The 17,539-nt window shown below is 35.5% G+C and overlaps 1 protein-coding gene across 1 annotated transcript; it reads right to left on the bottom strand.

The window, feature by feature from the left end:
- Positions 1 to 8,648: 8,648 nt before the first annotated feature.
- Positions 8,649 to 9,584, bottom strand: LOC143272632 (olfactory receptor 4C6-like). The gene has a single exon (XM_076568408.1). The coding sequence runs from the start codon at positions 9,582 to 9,584 to the stop codon at positions 8,649 to 8,651; it is 936 nt and encodes a 311-aa protein (XP_076424523.1).
- Between the last annotated feature and the right edge of the window lie 7,955 nt (positions 9,585 to 17,539).

Below are 17,539 nucleotides of genomic sequence, written 5' to 3'. Positions count from 1 at the left end.
TTTCCTTTTGGTAGTGTGCTAAGGGGCATTCTGTACCAAACACACTATAACATATGGGTGAAGGCTCTTTATAGGCACCAGCTCATCTTTTCTATGTTTGCTACATTGTGTAAGTGTCTTCAGCAATGGGGCCTTGCTGTCAGTTTATGGAAAGCAAACTACTGCTTAAATGGTTTTTAGATTACATGAGCTTTGTAATTTCTTCCTTTTTTACTATTGTTCATAGCCAACATTTCTGTTTATCTTCTAGAACTAGGATGTGTCAATTTAAAATGTCAAAAATACTTTAAAAACAATTATGTCATCACCAAATATAGTCATTACATGCTTAAGTAAAAAAACAGTTACTGTACCCATTGATAATTTCTACTCATTTTCTCCTGTTTCATACTGCTACAATGGTTGGTCATATCCTCATTGTGAAATTCCCCGACATTTGTTAGTTAAAAAGTGAATATTTGAAAACTCATATAGATATATTTGCCAAAAGTCAGTTAGTAAAAGAGTAATAGTATGTGTTGTGACAGTTCAGTACATTTCATCCTAGGAATTCCACTTATTTTAAACATTAATTAGATTAACCAAAAAGTGGGTTGCATATTAATTTTTGTCTTTCTCACTTTGAGATAGCCATTTCCACTGTTTCTCGAGGGCATTTCTCCTCAGTGTCTACAATATGAAACACACACACACACACACACACACACACACACACACACACACACACATCAAGGAAAGGGGGGCTTGAAACAGCCACTAGAAAAGTATATGGACAGGTCCCGTGGTCTATCCAGCCTACCCTGGGGTTAAAGCACATTGCGAAGATGAAGTGACATTGAGTAAGAACTTCAGTTCCTGACTCTTACACACCTGCTCCAAACTAGGCTGTTTTAATTGTTCTGTGGCATGGAACAAGTTTCTTGACATTCTGAAAATTTTCAAAACCTCAGTATATACTTCCAGAAATGAATTTGATAAAAACAACTGAGTCTCAGAGGCTTCTTTGAGAATGTCGTTTCATAGACACACAAGTGAGATCAAATACACAAACAGTTTCAGATGATTTTGAGTGGTGAGTATAGCCCATAGAGCAAGAAGGGTGACATTCTACTCCTGATTCCTGCTGTGCTATATTCAAGGGGACTCACATATTTTCTTTAAAACATTTGATTTGTTCCAGAGATTTTCTAATTGTCAATATATTCTTTCTTCCTTTGGTGATGCTCTGTTATATCCCCCAGTGCTTCAAGCTTCATAGTCATATTTTCTGAAGTGAGCTTTGGGGTTAATTTTCTGTTTATGCTGGTGCCAGTCTACGTATGCCTTTCTGTTTGCTTTAATATGGTGTCATTACCATGGATGTCATTTCCAATAGATGTGTATACATTCAAGAAATCACTTGTCAATTACAGTGAGAAAATATTTTTTACCTTACTCTGGGAAAAGGGGAATTATTAATTTATCAAAAAACTGTGTATGCAATTCATTGTCATTCCTAATATGTGCAGAACCAGGCAAATAATGTTTCTCCACAACAGTCCTGCATATATATATATATATACATATATATATGCATATATATATGCATATATACCCAATTTTTTTATTAAATTATTTGGTATTTTGATGCCTAGTTTCTAGAGTTCTTCATATATTTTGGAGGTCAGCCCTCTGTCAGATGTGGGGTTGGTGAAGACCTTTTCCCATTCTGTAGGCTGTCTTTTTGTCTTATTTACTATGTTCTTTACCTTACAGAACCTTCTCAGTTTCAGGACATCCCATTTATTGATTGTTGCTCTAAGTGGCCATCTTCATAAGCAAGGCAGTTGTGTAGCTTGGTCTGCTTAAGGGGCTCCTGGCAGTGGGATCAGAATCCATCCCTGGTACATAAGCTGGGTTTTTTGGAACCCATTGTTGGACACTTTGTACAGCTTTGATGCCGGGGTAGGGCCTTGGACCTGCCTCAACTGAATTTACCAGGCTTTTCTGACTCCCCATGGGAGGCTTTACCTTTTTGGAGAAGGGGATGGAGGATGGGTTGGGGGGCGGGTAAGGCTAGGGGGTAACAGGAGAAAGGAAAAGAGGGGAATCTATGATTGGTGTATAAAATGAATAAACCTCTTAATAAAGAAAAAATGAACAATTTGAATAAATATTTCTATCCAAATTTCTTAAGTCTTTTTCAAATGTAACAGTTTATTGGTGAAGGTTCCGATGTGGGCCCCGACCCCCGACTGGGAGTGGCTGCCACCTTGCTTGTCCACCTTGACCAGATGTCCTCCCTATTTAGATTCCCTGACGGTTTCCTTCTCAGCTAATGATCACTAGAGGTTCTTTGTTCCTGTATCCTGCATTTGGTGTAAACAGCTTAGATGCAAGAATGTAGAACATTGGGTAGCAAACTTCTGCCCTCAAGGGATCCTCCATTGTGTTGTAAGCCTGTATTTAAGGTTTCTTCCCTCTTTCAATAAACGGCATTTGGCATTTCAGCCATGGTGAATGACTCGCTGTCTCTTGTCTCTGTTTTTTAATCTGCAGCCCCTCGCTCGGACATGGTGAATGGGTATCGGTAACGCGGACGTTACCACAACAAATGGAGGTCCCTGCCGAGATCTGAGAAAGAAGGAACAAGCTGACAGACACTGTTGGAAGGCCGGCCAGCATTTTAAAGGAAAAAGAAAAAGATAAGAATGAATTGAAATGGGTGCAGCTAGCTCACACTCAGTCAATTGGACTGATGAAGCAGGAAGGCACCAAAGTTAAGTAAGGGCAAGACAGCTAAAGATTTTAAATAAAAAAGGAAATCTTCCCAATAGAGAAGAGGGAAGAAAAGGAAATTTCCCGTTAGAAAAGGGAGAAAAAATTTTAATCAAGAAAAAAGAATTTTCCCGGTAAAAAGGGGAAAAATTTTTGAAACTAGGCCTAAAGATTGGGGCCCTGTAGAGGAAGGATGAAGGAAAGAGAGAAGCCTCTTCCCAGTGGTAATAGAGAATGCAAAGACTTTTTCCAGTTGTAGAGTTTTTAGGAGAGCTGAAAACTCTTGAGTTTTTTCTTCATGCCAGTGCAGAGTGGCAGCATCTGAATTACAAAGAATTGGCAGGTAGGCCTCATTGCTGCTGGCTGAACAGCAAGCGAGCCCAGAGGTTAGAAGTTTGGTTGTCTGTTTGCTTATTTTGGTTAAAATGTTTTTTTTTTTTTATTTTTCCCTCAGAGTGGGAATAATTCAATATTTAGGATCTGTCAGTATTGACATTAAACCTCTTCCACCTCTTGGTTCTATCTGGTTCACTATACTTTATTATTTTTGATGTTGTGTCATGTATTTATTATGTTGCCCATATTTGCTGACTTCTAGTGACTCTCAAAGACACATTCTAGATAATAATCATAGACACAAATCAGATGACCAGTGTATGCAAGAAAATGGGAAAATATTTTATGTATTTTTTTATTTTCTCAAATTGATTACTTGGAATTTTATGAGTTTAGAACCACTCATCTTTTCATTATATCATTTTTTGCAACATGTCAGACCTTATTTATACTATTCATCGACTGTATAATCTTTTGACATCATCTATTGCCTTGCCTTCCACACACTACTACTAGCAGAGAAGATGAATTCCTTTCATTAGATTAAAAGAACAACAAAAGCCTAAGTAGTGCAAATTGTTAACCTCATCAGAGTATCTAAATAACAATGCCTCTATGCTCAATATACCATTCTTAATAGAAACAAGAGAAGGCACCAAGAGGTCATTTGGGGCTCAGATAAGAGTGGTCTTGGCAGACCTTGAAGGTCACAATCCCTGTCACCCCTAGAGAACTGCCCGATAATCAAGATAGAGAATGTGGAAAGACTGAAGTTGCCTTACTTGGTGACAGCAGGATGGTCATGCAGGATAAAGGAAACCTGTCAGCATGCTGAGGTATGTAGGCTATTTTTCACCAACTTGACACAGTTAGAGTCAACTGAGAAGAGACTGAGAAGAGAGAACTTCAGCTGAAAAAAATACCTCCAGAAGATTTGCCTATAGAATATTGTCTTGATTGATGATTATTGCAAAAGTGTCCAGCCTATATCAAGTGATGCCTTCCTTGGGCAGGTGTTCCTGGGTTGTATAACAAAAATAATTGAGGAATCCAGAAGGAGGGAGCCAATAAGAAGCATCCATCTAGGGACTCTGCTTCAGTTCCTGCTTATAGGTTCCTGCCTTGAGTTACCACCCTGTTGTAGAATATTATTTTAAGGTATATTACCTTTGTTTATGTTGCATTTGTTTAACTCTGTGAAGCTGTGTTGCTTTTCCTGTCTAAAACAGCTGATGATCTAATATAGAACTGAATGGTCAATAGCAAGGCAGGAGAAAATATAGGTGGGACTGGCAGGCAGAGAGAATATATAGAAGGAGAAATCTGGGAGAGGGGAGATCTAGGCATGAGAGGAGGAGGAGGACCCATGGGCCAGCCACTCAGCCACATAGCCAGCCATAGAGTATGAGTAAGATTTATAGAAGTAAGAGAACAGGAAAAGCCCAGAGGTAAAAGGTAGATGGGATAAGATAAGTTAAGGAAAGCTGGCAAGAAACAAGCCAAGCCACATATGGACATTTATAATTAAGAATAAGCCTCCATGAGTGATTTATTTGGGAGATGAGTGCTAGCCCCCCCCCCCAATAAGGAGCAAAACCAAACAGCAACACTGTCCTGACTGTCCTGATAGTAGACTGGATTTTATAAGGTGAAATAGACTTTTTCTTCTCAAAGTTGCTTTGGGTCATGGTGTTTTATTATAGCACTAAAATTCCTAACCAAGACACTAGATGTGGTGTTCTAGGGATTGATATTATAGTCAAAGCAGAGATAGATAAAGTTTACAAGATCTCATAAATAGAGAGAATACCAAAAATTATCATAGCCTAGAAACTTGACCATGGCCAATATCAGCTAGAATAATCATGTTCATAATATTGCAGTTATCAATTTAGTGCAGTCTTATACAGAAACTAATATGGAAATAATGCCCTTGTCAGATAGTTCTCCTTCATCTATGAGACTGAGCAAAAATACTCATATAATTTGATATGCACATCAGTCAAAATATTTTGGACATGAGTACAATACATGATATTATGTTGGAGATCACTTCCATGTGGAAAAAACTGGGATGAAGTTTATATGTATAGGTTCCTGGTTGTGGCACCTCAGGAGACATACTACCTTTTCCCTCAAACTGAAGGAGAACTTGGAGATACAAACATGGTAGGGTACGAAGTCAAGAAAAGCAAACTACATGCTCAGTTTCAACACATAATATCCAATGTGTCAATTATTCCTATCATATAATATACACTGAATACAAATAGTCATACAAATAGAAAGGGACACATTCCAGATAGAGTATCTTATGTGAAATGCATATAAAAAATAATGACTTAGCCGGGCGGTGGTGGCGCACGCCTTTAATCCCAGCACTCGGGAGGCAGAGCCAGGCGGATCTCTGTGAGTTCGAGGCCAGCCTGGGCTACCAAGTGAGTTCCAGGAAAGGCGCAAAGCTACACAGAGAAATCCTGTCTCGAAAAACCAAAAAAAAAAAAAAAAAAAAAAAAAAAAAAAAAAAATAATGACTTGCACAGAAGGATCAATTTAACAGATTTCAGAAAGATAATAACATAACTGCATTATGGCTCTTACCTTAAGAAATACAGACATGCAGTTTGATCATATTTATGAATTTGAAAGACAACCATCTCTGTGTTCTGTTTTGAGGACCAAATATTGGACTCATGGAATATTAGTATCAAAGTAGGGAGTCTATCAGGGAAGTAATCACAATCACCCAGGTAAAATATGATGTTGTCTTGACATGAGATAACAGTTGGAAAAGGATTAAAAGTGATATCCTTCAGGATATATGTGGAAGATGGTGTCAACAGGATAAGGACTTCGAAATAAGAGATAAAGGAGCACTACCCAGGAAAAGGAATTTAATTGGCTTTCAACTGGAACACAGATAACTAATGCAGAGTGGCATGTAGGAAGTAGCACATAGGTGGTTAGATAATGAACTCATGAGATTAGTTTTGTATTCTTTTTTTTTTTCTTTCAAGACAGGTTCTCTCTCTGTAGCTTTGGAGCCTTTCCTGGAACTCACTCTGTAGCCCAGGCTGGCCTTGAACTCACAAAAATCCACCTGCCTCTGCCTCGCAAGTGCTGGGATTAAAGGTGTGTGCCACCACTGCCCGGCCTAGCTTTGTATTCTTACATTGTACCTCTTTAAAAGCACAAATCATGTTGATGTTTGTACATTTTAATATATAATTTTATCAGTAATTAACAATAGCAGTAAGTTCTTATATTTTACCACCTAGTCAAGGTTTGTCCTAGAAGTCAAGAATACTGAAAAAAATTAAGATGTTCAGCTGTTAAGTAATGTGTTTAATGAGTCATCCTAATACAAATTAATTCAGTGAATATACAGAAAATAGAAGAGAAGAAATTTTGGAAATTATATTAACAAAAGGCCTGTCATAATTTCAGTATGAGTCATCAGCAAAGCTCATTTATGTAATGAAATGTAAAATATTATTATTAGGAAACATATCTCCTTTATTGAAATGTCAAAGACTAAATATAAGAAAGATATAAATGGTTTTTTAATGCCAATTTCTAAAGCTATCTGGAACTACATGAAACATTTTATTTTTAATTATAGTGGATAAAGTCAATTTGATATTTACATTGTGTTTGAATTTAAGTATTTAAAAAATAATAGAATTTTCTAACCAGAACTCAGCCATGTCTCTAATCTCACCTTGGCCTTGATCACTGTCACAGACCAGCATATACTGCTATTTCTATCTTGTTCCCTTCAGGCTTATTTCTAATAGCCTTCCCTATTTTACCTACCATATTATTCCCATACATTTGCCTTTAGAGAATTATCTTGCATCTTTAATGTCTTAATATAGTAGTCCCCCTGAACCCCCCCCAAACACAGCTATGCAGTACTTCAAAGGCATTTTGTGAGAAGCAACATGTGCTCTGTAAGTTTTTAACCTAAATAGTTTTAAATTGCCTCCTGCCTTAAAATACGAGCTCCAAACTATAACACAACATTCTCTTATCTACTAGATTTTATATACAGCTCCTAGAAGAGCCTCTGAAATATCAAGCTCTGCCCACCCTCTGTGATGAATAACTGAAAATGAACACCTTGTTTATGGAGATATTTGATGTTCATTAGGGTTAAAATGCCCATTCAACAAATACATTGTACAACTGTTATAATTTAAATGTTTTAATTCCATAACTGATCCTACAATTTATTGTCACATTATCATCTACATTTGCTTTAAGAAAATGTGATACTAAATTATCTAGGCCCCAAGGATTACCATGTACCCCATCCTGGTATTGTAAAATGCCAAATATTTCTAATATTATCATAATAGAATCTTAAAGGAAACAAATACCCTTTGTTTCTGGGAGCCTGAATCTTGAATATAACAGCAAATATTGTTCAACAATCAAACAAAACAGAGTTCTGCAAAGAATACCTAACTTCAAGATAATGACACATGATCAGAAAATATCTCCAGTAAACTAGGAAGCATCCCTTCTGTTTTCTTCTCTAAATCAAAGCAAGAGGTCTCTTATTAAAATAATACACTAGGCCGGGCACGGCAGTGGCGCAGGCCTTTAATCTCAGCACTCTTGAGGCAGACCCAGGCAGATCTCTGTAAGTTGGAGGCCAGCTTGGTCTACAGAGCGAGATCCAGAACAGTCACCAAAACTATACAGAGAAACCCTGTCTTACAAAAAAAAAAAAAAAAGCACACTAATAATCTGAAAAATGTTTTCTGAAAGAATACTTGGCAGCATGCAAACTAGAGGATTTGGTTTCCTAAAGTATTTAGATGTATTGAGCCTTTCATTATTTTCTTATTGTTTATTTGTGAACATGTAGGTCTCTAAGTCGTTTTCAGGCTTAAATTCCATCACCAGTATTCATGAGAATGCACCTGACCACTAGGAATGTTTTCATTGATGGAATTTCTACCCACAGAAATGAATGTAACCCATATGGTCTGAAAGATTACAACTTGTGAGAGTGAAGACTGTAGAATCCAAGAGATACTGTGAAGAAGAGTTTTTAATCATGAATCTTAATGATACCACCTGGATATAGAAATGGAGAATAAACAATGGCAATGGATGAGAAAGCCAGGAAATGCTTCACTTTTCTTTTCAAGTAGGAATTCACTAAGAACCTTAAGAATACAGGGGGAGGTAGGTAGTCAAGTAAAACCTCCAGAAGAGATCATTTCAGCAGAGAAGAGGGAAAGAACTTAGAACATTAAACTGAGGAACTTTATACTCTTCAAAAAGCAGGTGTGAACATGAGTGTGTGTTCATGTGCATGCTTGTGTGTGTGTGCATGTGTATGTATGTACATCCTTTTCAAGAAGAATGTGTATCATAAAATATCTTGGTGAACTTTCCCAGAAAGTAGACAATAGCCAAAATATACCTTTATCTGGTTTTTAAATTCAAAAGATGCTCCTGGATCCCTTGTCCCCAGAGGACTGAAATTAGTGGGGGGAGAGAGATCTTCACTGGCTTTGTAGGAAATATTTCTTCATGCCTTAACAGTTGGTGGCATCCCTTGTCCCCAGCTTCGTGCACATGTTCTTCAGAGCATTTTTCACCTCTGCATTCCTCAAGGTGTAGATCAAGGGATTTAACATTGGCTCAACAACAGTAAAAGACACAGCCATTGCTTTGTCTACTGGAAATGTCACCACGGGCCTCACATATAAGAAAATACATGGCACAAAGAATAATACAACCACTGTGAAGTGTGAGCTACATGTGGAGAGGGCTTTGCGTCTCCCTTCAGAGCTATAAGACTTGAGGGAGCAGAGGATTACTACATAGGAAGCAATGAGAATAAGGAAAATGGACACACACATCACCCCACTGTTGAGAATGACTAAGAGACCCAAGATATGTGTGTCCATGCAGGCCAGTTTCAACAATGGAAACAAGTCACACATAAAATGGTCAATGATATTGGGACCACAGAAAGGTATTTGATACATAAAGAGAAGTTGAATGGTTGCATGCATGCATCCTCCCACCAAAGCCCCTCCTACCATTAAGCTGCACACTCGAGGACTCATGATGGTTACATAGTTCAGGGGCTTACAGATGGCCACATAGCGGTCATAGGCCATCACAATGAGAAGGATGATGCCCACACCACCAAAGAAATGTTCTGCAAATAGCTGGGTCAGGCAACCTTCAAATGAGACTATAGTCCTCTCAGAAAGGGAGTTCATAATCAACTTTGGAGCAATAACAGAAGAATAAGTGATGTCCATGAGTGATAGAGATAAAAGGAAGAAGTACATGGGTGACCTCAGACTCGGACTTCTAGTTATGATTACCACAATAAGTAGATTTCCCAACACTGTGGCCATGTACATAATTAGAAACAAAGCAGCCAATATTTTCCTCAGCTCTGGATTCACTGTAATTCCCAAAAGAATGAACTCAGTCACATTATTTTGATTCACCATTTTTGCTATCTGAAGAACACACAAAATTCTGCATTGGAGAATCTGTAAAGGCAATATTACTTTTGATGGGTCATCATGTAGTGTTATGGACATTTGTTTCTTCTTGTCTCATACCTTCCTGATACATGTATTCTCCGTCCATTTGTGCAGAAGCTAATAGCATTTAGAAAAAGTCAATAAAAAGACAGGACACAGGAAGAAGGTCTCTCTCTCAGGGGAAAAACAGCAGCGAGTCGTAAGATACGGTGGTCTTAGCTCTTGGCTACTGCTCAATCTCTGGACTTTTAACTCTTAAAAAAAAAGAAAAGGAAACATCTGATAGTAGTTTCAAGCTCATTGAACTCAAGACAACTTTGTTTCTCATTAATTCAACTCTTGTTTTCTGTCCTAGTGCTTGCTGCTCGGACAATTTAGAAATTCTTCTTCATAGCTAAGTGTGTGCATATTCCTAAGAATACTGTATAATTAAATCCTGAGAAAACCTTGAAATTGGAGTATAGCCACTAACAAGTATTTAATAACTTATTTTGCACACTCTTGGCTTGTTCCTTTGTCATTCTCTGTCTCACACTTCTTTGTTCCTACATCATTTTTTTACCACACAATAAAAGAAACATTACACATGCAAGACTTCCTGAACATCTCAAAGGCTCTGGCTTTTGCACACTTGAAAGTAGAATGTTAAGCTTAACTTACAATTTCATGTACACATGGACAATGTTTGAGTGTGCATGGACTCGTGCCATGTATTTATTGAACATTTACCATGTTCTAGTTGTAGAACCTTGAGAAAAATCAAACACCAAGGACAACATATCAAAGACAACATCTTTTACACATGAACATTTACATTATGAAACTGGACTAGTAATATCCTAATTACATATTGCTAATAATTCATGAGTCTCATGCCTCATGAAATTATATGTCTTAGAATGTTGGGGTTTTTTTCAGTTTAGAGAATAGGAAAAAAGTCTTAAAGAGGTTGCAGAAAATGATACAAAATTCTCATGAATATTAAATACAGAAGTCAAATCCAAATTTAGCATTTCTGCTTCTAAAGCTAAAAGCAATTACAATATATATTATTTCTCCCAGGTTAATGGCTAGGGCTCAATATGAATGACATTTATTATGTAATTAATCATTAGGATAATGTTCCTCTGAAATAAATTCATGCTTCCTATGCCTACTTCATTCAACAATTCAGTAGTAAAATTCAATGACACTCCTATAAAAAGTTAATATTCTAATTTTAAACTATGCACACACATCTATATATGTGAATATATATTTTAATAATAAATTTAGATATGAAGCCATCATTTAATTTGTCAAGTATTAAACAACTTTCTAAAATCCCCTTTTAAAATAAATTAACCTTAAATGCATTTCTCACTTCCAAAAGCCCATATCTATAATGTGTCGGATGTGATCATTTCATATGCTCTAAGTCAGTGGGATGACATAAATATTCTAATATAAAAGGGTAATGTAAGGCATTATAAATCCTCCATCATAATCCATTGCTTTTCTTCCTGTTTTACTTGTGAAATCACCAGAGGAAACAAAGGATTCTGAGTGAGATTGGAAATGTCAGTTTCTAAACCTACTTTATTTTGTCCTTATTACCTTCCTTCCAAGTAGTATACCGGTTATTATCATATCACATGTGATGGATAACATTAAAATTTTATGTGGAGAATAAGGAAGTTGAGTCTTAGAAACATTACATTATATAGGAATACAACTCAATGTGAAGTGTTTGCCATGAGGTCCATAATTTTACCCCAGAAAACACATAAAAGAGCTGAGTGCAAGCGGTTATGATTATAATCCCAGTTTTTGAGAGGCAGAGACAGCTAGAAATCTGAGGTGTGAAAAGTAGCCACCTAAACCATTTGGTGAGATCCACGATAGTTAAATATCATGTTTCATAAAGAAAGATTGATGACATGTGAGGAATGATACAGGGGATTGACTGTTGAGCTTTATGCACACATGTACACACACGCACATGAGAGAAGCAGGAAGGGAGAATCTCATATCAGATGAACTTGAATTTTGAATCAGGTATTCTCATTTTGAACTACACATTCTGAACCCTGAAGAAATTAAGTGACCACAGATAGCTATTAAGAAAAAAAGTGTTACAACAGCCAAATGTATGATTTGTAAAAAAAAAAAAAAAAAAATCTTAGTAAGTAATAAAATTTTCTTTGCTAGGCCACAAACATAAGTCATGTGTTATTTGGTTCACATATATTCTTTTTACTCCCCATATTACTACTTAAAATAGACTGCTGCCAGAAAGTTCTCTATAAACCTGAAATAGTGACTAACATTAGCTCCTATCACAAACTCAAGGACCTCAAAAATTTTGAATATTGCTAAGCAGCACTACTACTACTACTAAGTAGAAGGAATACAACATTAGAAAACAGAATAAATGAAGTTTATCATTTCACCCTCTAGCATCTAGTGTATGTTAAATTGCTAATTTTCTGCATCTCAAAGTTATTGTTATAAACCAGTGGAAGGCTAGGTGTTCAAAGAAAACATATAAAGAACTTCTACATCAATACATAAAACATTTCAGATCTTACCTGCATTCAGTCTTAATGCTTCCAAGTAAGATTTCCTATAAGCAATCACAAATCTAAAGTAGTTTAAAATAATAGGTAGCATGTCCATGTAGTAATATATAATAATGCCCTCCTTTTTTCTTCAATCTGGAAATCAGTCACACTTATCTCATTTATAATATACATCTAAATCAAATTAGTTGGGCAGTCAAACTGTCTCAATAATAACCAAATCAATCTTCATTCTCTTCTTTTCATGGGTCATCCTCCCAGGGCCTAGAGTCCAAAATTTGACATGCATGTTGCAATGGGCAAAGCCCTGAGGCAGAGTGAGCATTGTCAACTTTCTACAAGACTACTTACTGACTACTGAACACTCAATCCTGCGGAAAGCCCCTGTGCAGTCTAGATTTCATGTAGATTCATAAGAACATGTATGAGTAAATGAGGTAAGTAAAGAAGTGAACCTGTCTGAGAAATGGTTAGAACTAAGAGCAGTGGGGAGGAAGAGAAAAATGAGTATGTGGGCAGAATATGGTCAAAGTATATTTTACCCTGTATGAAATTTTGTTTATGAAACCCACTACTATGAATGACAAATGTACACCAAGAAAGAAAAAAATTATAAGTATTCATTTTGTCTTCAATCTTTCTAAATATAAAACACAGTAAATTGACCCAATGTAAATTCTCACAATAGACATGAGATCTCTCTTAATTTTTAAGTTAGAAATTGCAACATAATATCTGAACACGTGTTTCCACAGGAATGTATGCTTATTAGTGCAGCTATTCTAAGAACTCTGTGCACTACCATGTAACTATTTACATGTCTATAAAGGAAATAAAAAGCATTGTCTTTGACCACCCTTCCTAGTTACTTTTCAAAAATGTAATCATCTCACCTTCCCACTATCTCTGCTTAGATTCTCTATCAAAATCCATGACCTTTTCTTCTTTATCACTCATTTATTTCCCACCAATCTCTTCCTTATCATCATCCTAAGCACTTGTTAGATCTTACCTGTATAGTTCCCATATTAGTAATAATTTATTTTTCATTATTTTAATGTTAATTTTAGCGTATTTGGAGTATGTTTAAACATGATCAATTAATTCTATTCCACCAAAATTAAAACTTTGATATGTACATATACTTATTTGATAACATTAAATTGACCCATGGCTCCCCAGCAAGTCAAATGGCATTCTTACCTCTGGAAATGGAAGTATCACCAGCAAAACATAGCTGTCACTCCCATGGCATCCTGCCTCAAACAGCGCATTCACCATATTCCATAATTACTATTCCAGCTCTTAGACATGTGATAACTGAGTTCAGGAGCTGAACCACAGCTTGGTGTCGCAATTTAGCCTTCATATCCTTTTCACATATGATCTTTTTGACAACTTCCAAAAAGAAGTAAAAATTCAAACTATAAATTTTTATTGATAGCTCAGGGCTCTTCATCATCAGACCACATTTGTGCACATAATAAAACACCCAAAAGAATTACTGACACATCAAAAAGTATATTTGTGAGTATATTGGTTGATTCAGTTATTGCAACAACTTGAGCTGTATCTCAGATTAATAAGAATATGTTTAATAATCAAGTAATTTTAAAAATGCCTTCAATTTTATTTCTTTGTGGTCTCTGTGACCCACAAAAGCCAGTTAGCTGGATGATGTCAGTAAGTAAGTGAAAGAAAAGGTTGTACAGGTAATTCTTTAAATATAAGTCAAGGTGATCAAAAGCACAGCTCCAGCAGAGATGTTCTCACGTTGACTCCTCTACAGAAGAGCTAGGAATCTGAATAGGAGCAGAGAATGCAGTCCCACAAGGAAGTTATATTGACAGGAATAGAGTTTCTAACAATCTCACAGAAAGATTAAAAACAGATGCTCTGAATGTTCATGTACTTAAAGAGAAAATAGCTCTGAGTTAGGAAAAGGGACTTTAATTTCCTTTACATAGGAAAAGTTTCCAAAACTCAACCAGCACCTGTTTATAATATCCCTCATCAAACCATGTCCATCATTCAGCTGTATTTTGAGCTTATTATTGAAGCATCTTCGTAACTATAAACACCAGTAACATATTGCCTCAGGGGTAATGTACTTGGGGACAAAGAGGTCACAGTGAATATTGTAAATGGTACAAATTTCTAAGGTATGTGGGTTTTTATCACTTTTACATCCCTTAGTGGCCACATCTCTACTGACTGATGATCCAATCATTTGCCAATAAATTCCCATCCACCCCTGCAGTGATTATGGTTTTCCCAGCGGCAGAGCTACTGTGGAACTGGGTCCCTGATACTTCAATAGCAAATAAAACAAAGAAATAATAATGATATTAGTATCACCTATTTAATTATTGACTCTAATATTAAGTTGTAACAATTGCCACACAGTTATCTACTTGTCTGAAAATACAGAAGAAAGAGAATACTACTTATCTAGGACATATACCAAGGTCCTTGTATCAGTATTCATTATCACTTATTTTGACAATTTCTTATCTGTTCAGACAATTGCTGAAATTTTGTCAAAATTAAGAATTTTGAAAATGTATCTTACTCAAGAAAATTAAGAAATAAATTATTTCTATCTTCAAAAGAGTAACAGTTCAGAAATGTTTCAAATTTAGAAATATTTGTAGTAATATGTTTAAGTAATATTTTTAAATGTTTATAATTTTAAATATTTTAATTAATTTAAATATTGTAAGATTATTTAAATATTTTTACATTTTAAATATTAAATTTAAATAATTTAAATACTTTTCTGGCTTAATGTTGAAAAGTACTAATATCCTCCATTTACAATGTTCTTCCATGATTACTGCTGACTAATAAACATATTGAACTAGAAAATGTCCTGAGGGGGAGGTATTATACCTAATGATCTAGACATGGGTAAGATTAGTGTTCCTCAGATCATTATTATCACCCACACAATTGAGGATAATTTTTAGATGTTTTGTTACTCTAATAATCCTACCTCTGAAATTCCACATGCTGCTAGTACTTATGTTCAGATATTATTTATATTTGTGCTTTAAATATAAAATGACTATGGTATTTTCAGATATTATCATGCCAATTTTTAAAAATTTAGGGGACATCTCATGTATATTCTATTTGTATTGGGTCATATGTTGTGTTTTATACTTAGAGTGAAGGCAAGATGAATGCTCATGAATTATTTTCTTTCTTGGAGTATATTCATTGTTCATAGTACTGAGTTTAATAAATGCAGTTCCATACAAGCATATAATATACTTTAAACATATCCTTCCTCCATTCTCCTTATTCTCTTTCTCTGCACTGCTCTTAGTTCCATCCATTTCTCTAGACAGGTTCACTTCTACTTTCATTTCTCAAGTATGATCTTATGAAGCTACATAGATTCCCCCAAAGAGAGAAAACATATTTAGTTTTGATTGATTCCATTTACTAACCATAATAATCTCTTGTTCATCAATTTTCCTTTAAACAATATAGTGTTTATTCTTTAAGGCTACATAAAATCTCATATATCACATTTTCTTCATGTATTTCTCTGTTGATAAGCACCTTTGTTGATTCCATAATTATGTTGATTGTGGATATTGCTGCAATAAAGAAGATGCTATTTCTATTATATGTTAAATTGGATTCCCTCATGTTGTACATCTAAGGAGTGTTATCACTGGATTATATGGATATCTATTTTCAGTTTCTGAGTAGCCTCCGTGCTGATGTCCATAGTGAGCTGGCTAGTTTAAATTCCCTGCAGCAGGATGTCTGAGTTTAGGCAAACTGCTGTTGCACTTTGAAAGACAGAACTGAGTCCTCTGATGTGAGATCCACTCTTCAGTCCATGAGGAAATTATGTACTGTTTGTATAATATGATGACAAGGGGTGAATACTGAAGAGAGGGGTTATTGTAAATATGCCAAGTAGTATGTACAAAGCAAAACATTGTTTCCTCAGAATCTACATGTGAGAATACATAACTTTAAACTGAAAATACAATTTCTAAAGAAGGAATTTTTCTCTTAATTTTATTTAAACTACAAAGCAAACTCTCAGGAACAAGCATTCTGATAAAAGTCATACTTGGCAAAGACTTGGTCAGCTTAATTGGTGATGGACAACAGCTGCAGATTGTAGAGTATTCTGATTCATCGCTTAAAGGGACAGCTACAAGGGTAAAATGAAAGAAATTAAACAAAAGATTTAAGGAAAAGGCAAAGAATATATGTACTATTTTGTGTGATTAATAATATCTGGACATGGTTAATCAGCCTTTTTTTGTTAATCACCTGAATCTGAAAATTTATACATAATTAGTCTACAGAGCCTAAAATCTTACATTAAAAACTGATGGAGGAATAAATATAAATTGTTAATTGTTTTTTGAATCAGAGTATGGAGGTGCCAGTGGAGCGAACTTAGGGCAACATAGGTGCTATTAATCTCTTGAAGTACTAAGATATAAAAAGACCAGACACCTGCACTATCACTTCTAGTTCATTATAGTTATTTTGAATGATTTTGATCCAACAAGGCCAGGCACCCGCAATTCTGCTATGTGAAAGTTCTACTCATCACTCAGTAATGAGTTGTTTAATTTCTGAGTTAGCGTAGTCATTCGACTTCAAAACAATCTATCAATTTTAAGTGTTATTACATGTGGTTGTGTAGGATAAAAGAAGTGATTTCAGTCTTTTTGAATTTGCAAAGATTTGTTTTGTGCCTGAGGATTTTGTCTATTTTAGAAAAGCTTCCATCTTACATGTGCTGATAAGTAGACAATGCATTCTTTGATTTTGGGTTAGAATATTCTATAGACATATATTATGTCCATTTGATGCATGAAGTCAATTAGTTCTCAAGTTTTTCTGCTTAATTTTTGTCTATATGACCTGCCTGGATGATTATATGAAATAGGGTATTACAATCACCTATTCCAACTAGATTTATGTTAATCTGTATCTTTAAATCCAATGTACATTTAGGATACTAATGTCTCATTGTTTAACTATTTCTTTGATCAGAATGAAGTATCCCTCTGTAATTGAACTTTTCTGTCCCACCTGCCAGCTCCCAAATAACCACAAGGAGACATTATTAGTTTTAAAATATTGGCCATTGCTTAGGCTTGTTACCAACTAGCTCTTATAACTTAAATTAACCAATTTCTATTAATCTACATATTGCCATGTGGCTCAAGGATTTACCTATCCTCCAGCATTTCTTGTTATCTTTGTGTCTCCTGTTGACCTCACTTTTCTTCTTCCTAGAGTTTTCTCTGTCTGACTTACCTGCCTATACTTCTTCTCTTTTTATTAAACCAATCAGAAGGTGCCTTGGCAAAG

Source organism: Peromyscus maniculatus, chromosome 4 (genome assembly GCF_049852395.1).
Source record: "Peromyscus maniculatus bairdii isolate BWxNUB_F1_BW_parent chromosome 4, HU_Pman_BW_mat_3.1, whole genome shotgun sequence".
Classification (NCBI taxonomy): Eukaryota; Metazoa; Chordata; class Mammalia; order Rodentia; family Cricetidae; genus Peromyscus; species Peromyscus maniculatus.
The sequence above is the reverse complement of the archived record's forward strand: the minus strand, read 5'-3'. Positions and strand labels throughout refer to the sequence as shown.